Genomic DNA, 5,578 nt, shown 5'->3' with positions numbered 1-5,578 from the left:
AAAAATTATATATATTTGTGAAAATACATTGTCTAAACACATGTCTATTCCGTTCTCATTTCTGCTGGTACGACGGAGGTTTTTGCAGCAAAAATAAATGAGTGGCTGAGATTGATTCCCCATTTTCAACATTTTTTTTTTCTTAATTGAACCTTCCTCTCTATCTCTCTCTCTCTCTCTCTCTCTCTATATATATATATATATATATATATATATATATATATATATATATATATATATATATATATATATATATATATATATATATATCCACTTATTACGAAAAAAAACCAACGTACTAAATCAAATCTAATTTCACCCCTTTTTATTTCCTTAATATCAGTGGTGTGTACTAAATCTAATCTAATTTAACCCCTTTTTATTTCCTTAATATCAGTGGTGTGATCTAGCCAAAAAAAAAAAAAAAAAAAAAAAACCCTTCATTCCTTCCTTCTCTTTCCCTCCACCCCAAATTTTGTACATGTATAGACCATATTCCATACAGGTTTTTCAAAAGAAACAAGAAAAGAAATATATCAGCGTCAATGGCAGATCAAATAAGAAATTCATCTAGGAAAGAAATGCTAACATATTCATATCTTCTTATTTACATTGCCCTCTCTAGCGGTCAAATTTTCTTTAACAAGGTTTTCTCATCTCCATGAAGACATTTTTTTGTTACATTTAGATGTGATGTATATCTTGACATTAATTCGCTTGCTGTTTTCGATTGAATGTTGTTCCATTTGTTTTTTTGGTAATGTTGCAGAAAGAAGCATAGAATTATGAACCTGTAATGCCATTATGGCGTCCTATAATGTTCTTATGACAACAGGGTCATATAAATTAATCAAGAAATACGAACAAAATGTTTGCTTTATTTGGTTATTCTTTTAAAGATTAAAGAAAGAATATATATATTATATTTATACAATCATTTTATCAGTTATCGATAAATAAAGTTTCGTTCATCGTTCATGTGTGCATGATCGGTTGTATATGTATTTGTTTTACTTGGATAAATCTTTGATCTTATTTTTCATGTAAACAATTGGAATGCAGTGGGTTTTATCATCGAAAGAGATTAACTTTCCATATCCTCTCGGCCTAACGCTACTTCATATGGTATTCTCCTCTGTGATATGTTTTGTACTCACCAAAGTTACCAAGGTAATGAAACCTTAATAATGTACACATTTATACATTTCTCAGTAAACTTCAAAGATGATCTATGATAAAATCTTATCCTATCGATAGTCCTTATTGGAGTGTAATTAATTTATTCTCGTTTTGGTCAACGAGTAAGGACCATTTTCATTTCAGAACGAAAAAAATGACCATTTTTTGCACTTACTCTACATTCTTACAATCTATATATATAACACTATCTTGTATCTTGTCAGATTATGGAAGTCCAAAAAGGAATGACTCTCGAAATGTGAGCAACAAACAAGAAACAATATCTATATATACGTATCATTTACCCAAATGTTAAAAGGATTATATATATAACACTACTTTATTTGCATGCAGATACACCACGTCCGTGTTTCCAATTGGTGCAATGTTTGCAGTGACCCTTTGGCTTGGAAACACTGCATACCTCTATATATCCGTGTCATTTGCCCAAATGTTAAAAGCAATAAGTAAGTAAATAAAAACGTTTAATCTTATTATATATACACGATGTAATGAATCATATATACATCCAAAAATCTTTTTGATACGCAGTGCCTGTAGTCGTTTTTGCTCTTGGTGTAGCAGTTGGACTAGAAGCAATGAGTTGCAGCATGCTTCTAATAATGTCTGTAATAAGCTTTGGAGTTTTAGTGGCATCTTATGGAGAAATCAACATCAATTGGGTTGGCGTTGTTTATCAAATGGGAGGTGTTGTTGGTGAAGCATTGAGGCTCATATTCATGGAGATTTTGGTGAAAAGAAAGGGTGTTAGATTAAACCCGATTTCCATGATGTTTTATGTTAGCCCATGCAGGCATGTATATATCTTTTAACTTTTAAAGTTACCAAATATAGTATGTTGTTGTTTTTATATATATCTTGTGTATATGTTTATATATAGAGAAATTCTGCCCATGTGAGCAGAATTTTGGTTCGCTGTGCAGCGCTGTATGCTTGTTTGTTCCATGGATCTTCTTGGAGATGCCAAAGATGGAGTCATGGAGCTTTCGGCCTTTGGTGCTAGCTTTCAATTCCCTTTCTACTTTTGCTCTCAATTTATCGGTTTTTCTTGTGATACAACATACAAGTGCTTTAACTATTCGTGTTGCTGGAGTTGTTAAAGATTGGGTGGTTGTCTTGTTGTCTGCCATCCTTTTTGCCGATACAAAGCTCTCCATGGTCACTCTCTTCGGTTATGCTATAGGTATTTATTTGGTTATTATAAACTAATTACATTTATTCTCACAATGACTAGACACAGTCTCATCTGCCTCTGTATATGTTGATGTTTATCTACTCTTCATTAGGTTTTGGAGAAAAAATCTAGGACATGTGTCCGTTGATTAGCATAGGGGTGCATTAGTGTCCTATATCATCTAGACACCAGCTCAGCGCTGCCTCAGCTGCTTGTATATGTATATATGTTGAGGTTTACTCACTCTTCAATAGGCTTTTGGAGAGAAAATCTAGGACATGTATCAGTTGATTAGCGTAGGAACATATTAGTGTCACATCTAGACATCAGCTAAAGACAGTCTTATCTACCACTATATATATGGAGGTTTACCCACTCTTCATTAGGTTTTTGAAGAGAAAATCTAGGACATGTGTCGGTTGATTAGCTGATTAGCATAGAGACATATTAGTGTCTCATCTAGACATCAACTAAACACAATCTTGCCTGTATATATGTTGAGGTTTACTCACTCTTCATTAAGCTTTTGGAGAGAAAATCTAGGACATGTGTCGATTGATTAGCTGATTAGCATAGAGACATAGGAACACATTACTATCGTACATCATCTAGACATACAGTCTCATCTGCTTCTATATATGTTAAGGTTTACCCAATCTTCCTTAGGTTTTTGGAGAAAAAATCTAGCGCATGTGTCAATTGATTAGCATAGTAGACGCATTAGTATCGTAACTCGTGTAGACTTCAGCTAAACACAATCTCATTCGACTCTTTTGGATTGAAATTTTTTGACTTGTCTATCTATTTAACTCTTACACAGAAGAAAATACTAATGGATTGCAAACAATGTTGTTGGTGCAGCCATTGGTGGTGTAGCTGCATACAATAACCACAAGTTAAAAAAAGAAGCATGTGATGAAACTTCTGCTGGTTCCAAGCTTTCGACCACAAGAACTATATCACCCCCTACATCAGCTTCTGTTTAGTAGATTCAAACAGCACAAATATGTAAAGATACACATTGTAACAATCAAAATGTAAATATATTAATACAAGAAAAACACATCCAAGTGTTTTTTATCAAGAAAGTAGAACAGTTCAACAACATATATATTGGTTTTGATAGCTTCAAAGTTCTAGTCGCAGAGTCCAAATGCGTTCCTTACGATCTGAACAAAGCCAAGGATCTTTAGCGAGTCTGGAAGGGTGTTAGACACGCTTTCGTTGTTCTGAATACATCTTTTGGCCCATGCGATCAGTTTTGGGGACTCTTGTTCTATGTTGAATTTTCCATAGATTTCGTAGGAATGAAACCATGAATAAAATGGGATCAAAGACACATCAAGGTACCCAAAACTCTCACCTCCGAAGTAAGGCTTGTCTCCAAGCTCTCCTTCAAACAGTTTAAGGCAATCTATGAACTCTTTCTTGGCTGCGTCATGTTCTTCCCCTTCTGCTGTGAACACCAAAGTCCTCCCGTTTTGGTATACCTTTTCATACAATAATTTACACAAAAGATTTCATAATCTAAGAATACAAAGTATTTCGCGATTATAATCCGAAAGGGTAATCATCTTTTCCCCTTGCGTTTTTTAGAAAGAAAGAACCTTGCTTGAAACAAGAATCCCAGATGCAAAGTTAAACCCAATTGGGATTTAGAGTCTTTAGTGTTAAGAAATAATTTAAGCAAAATTAAGTAATTTGTAATTGTCTTGAAAGGGAATCAAAACGTCAACTATAAACCCTGGTAAATATAATATTAGTAGTAGATAAAAAGAATCAAGAAAGGTCAAAGTTACCTTCTTATCAATAAAGTCAGCCCAAAACCTGGCACGAGCTTTGTCGTAAGTATCAGAAGGAAACAGTGGAGATTTGTCTTTCCAGACTTCATCGATATATTCAACGATGATGCTAGACTCGCATATCGGTTTGCCCTTGTGTATGAGAACCGGAATTTTCTTGTGAACCGGGTTCATCTTCAAGAGAAGCTGACTCTTATTCCTCAAATCCTCTTCTCTGTACTCGTATGAAACACCCTTCTCAGCAAGTGCGATCCTGACCCTCATCCCAAACATGCTCGGCCAGAAATCCAGCAGAATCACCTCTTCTAATTGGTTCGCCATTGTTAGGTAAGGGTTCTTAGTTCTTAGTTGATAGTTGTTTGTGTGGCAGTGTGGGAAGGGAACAGTGTTTAGATATGTATTGATAATGGGAAAGGTAAGCTTTTAGGTGTTCGAGTTACTTCGATTTTATTTATTTATTTATTTATTTTAAGAATCAGTGGCTCTATGTTTTATTCTAACAATAAATTATTAAAATCGTCGGTTGGTCAAATTTATATATTTAGTTTTTTTTTTTTTTTTTAATTTAATTTAATTTTATTTAGGTTTTGATTTTATTAGTGCAAGTAAGTCTCTACATAATAGAAAAGAAGTATAATGCCCTTAACATTTTCTTTTTCAGTTTTTTTTTTCCAATTAAAGAAATGAATTAATTGATTAGTTGACTAATGTGACCCACTTGCACTCTCACTCCGACACTCTCACCATCGGTCACTGACCACCCACCCATAACCGGCCACTCGTCATCACCCACCACCGCTAGAAAACAACTTACTTTTGTTTGTCCTCTTTTTAGAACAACATGTCTCCGCTTCTCTGCTTGAACCACCAATTTTTGCATGTCCACTACTTGAACTATCCCCTTTGCTTCTTCACTTCCTTCTGCGACAAAAATATTAGTTTACCGTTTGCAGTTGAAGCTGAAGCGAAGGTCACCACCACGTGACATGAATAAGAGACGTTGTCGGGGACGTTACCTTTCTATCGTCTTCAGATCCATCTCCTTCGAGCAGATCCACCTCCGAAGAAGATGAAGCTGGTGAAGGGTAGAGATAAGCAATGACATAGAGAGAAATTGATAGAGTAGAGGGAAATCGAGGGGAGTAAAGGGAAATCAACGGGGGACCCTTTACAGAATCGACGTCGGTGACGACCACCTGCACCACCATTACAGGGATGAGGTGAGAGGAGAGATGAGGGAGTAGATGAGGGCGACAAGAAGAAGAGAAGGGACGGATGAACCATATCTTCTTCCATCATTACTTCAGATCTCCTTCCGACGGTGGAGAATGCGATGATATTGGTTGTTGGAGGCTTCCAACGGCGTCTGTTGGTGTAGACCGGTGGTTTTGATGGTGCAAAT

General features: G+C 35.4%; 2 protein-coding genes across 2 annotated transcripts; one reads left to right on the top strand and one right to left on the bottom strand.

The window, feature by feature from the left end:
- Positions 1 to 431: 431 nt before the first annotated feature.
- Positions 432 to 2,099, top strand: LOC145046446 (putative sugar phosphate/phosphate translocator At3g14410). Its single transcript, XM_078994733.1, has 6 exons — positions 432 to 647; positions 1,063 to 1,170; positions 1,404 to 1,438; positions 1,534 to 1,646; positions 1,732 to 1,993; positions 2,081 to 2,099. The coding sequence occupies exons 1-6, from the start codon at positions 546 to 548 to the stop codon at positions 2,097 to 2,099; spliced, it is 639 nt and encodes a 212-aa protein (XP_078850859.1). The 5' UTR covers positions 432 to 545.
- Positions 2,100 to 3,379: 1,280 nt separating this feature from the next.
- LOC145047171 (putative glutathione S-transferase) lies at positions 3,380 to 4,600 on the bottom strand. The gene is made up of 2 exons (XM_078995405.1): positions 4,174 to 4,600; positions 3,380 to 3,864 (listed from the first exon to the last, which is right to left on the bottom strand). Exons 1-2 carry the CDS (start codon positions 4,495 to 4,497, stop codon positions 3,511 to 3,513), a joined length of 678 nt encoding a protein of 225 aa, XP_078851531.1. The 5' UTR covers positions 4,498 to 4,600; the 3' UTR covers positions 3,380 to 3,510.
- Positions 4,601 to 5,578: the final 978 nt, after the last annotated feature.

The sequence above is a fragment of the Lactuca saligna genome, chromosome 5 (assembly GCF_052625555.1).
Source record: "Lactuca saligna cultivar CGN05327 chromosome 5, ASM5262555v1, whole genome shotgun sequence".
NCBI lineage: Eukaryota > Viridiplantae > Streptophyta > Magnoliopsida > Asterales > Asteraceae > Lactuca > Lactuca saligna.
Note: the sequence above shows the minus strand (reverse complement) of the source record. Positions and strands in the feature narration are given on the sequence as shown.

What these genes read in the sequence shown, in the direction of transcription:
- LOC145046446 (XM_078994733.1), top strand. Translation starts at nt 546, where the DNA reads ATGGCAGATCAAATAAGAAATTCATCTAGGAAAGAAATGCTAACATAT. An exon ending in GTCAAATTTTCTTTAACAAG is followed by an intron (nt 648 to 1,062) that starts GTTTTCTCATCT and finishes ATTGGAATGCAG; the next exon opens with TGGGTTTTATCATCGAAAGA. An exon ending in AAAGGAATGACTCTCGAAAT is followed by an intron (nt 1,439 to 1,533) that starts GTGAGCAACAAA and finishes ATTTGCATGCAG; the next exon opens with ATACACCACGTCCGTGTTTC.
- LOC145047171 (XM_078995405.1), bottom strand. Translation starts at nt 4,497, where the DNA reads ATGGCGAACCAATTAGAAGAGGTGATTCTGCTGGATTTCTGGCCGAGC. An exon ending in CTGACTTTATTGATAAGAAG is followed by an intron (nt 3,865 to 4,173) that starts GTAACTTTGACC and finishes TTGTATGAAAAG; the next exon opens with GTATACCAAAACGGGAGGAC.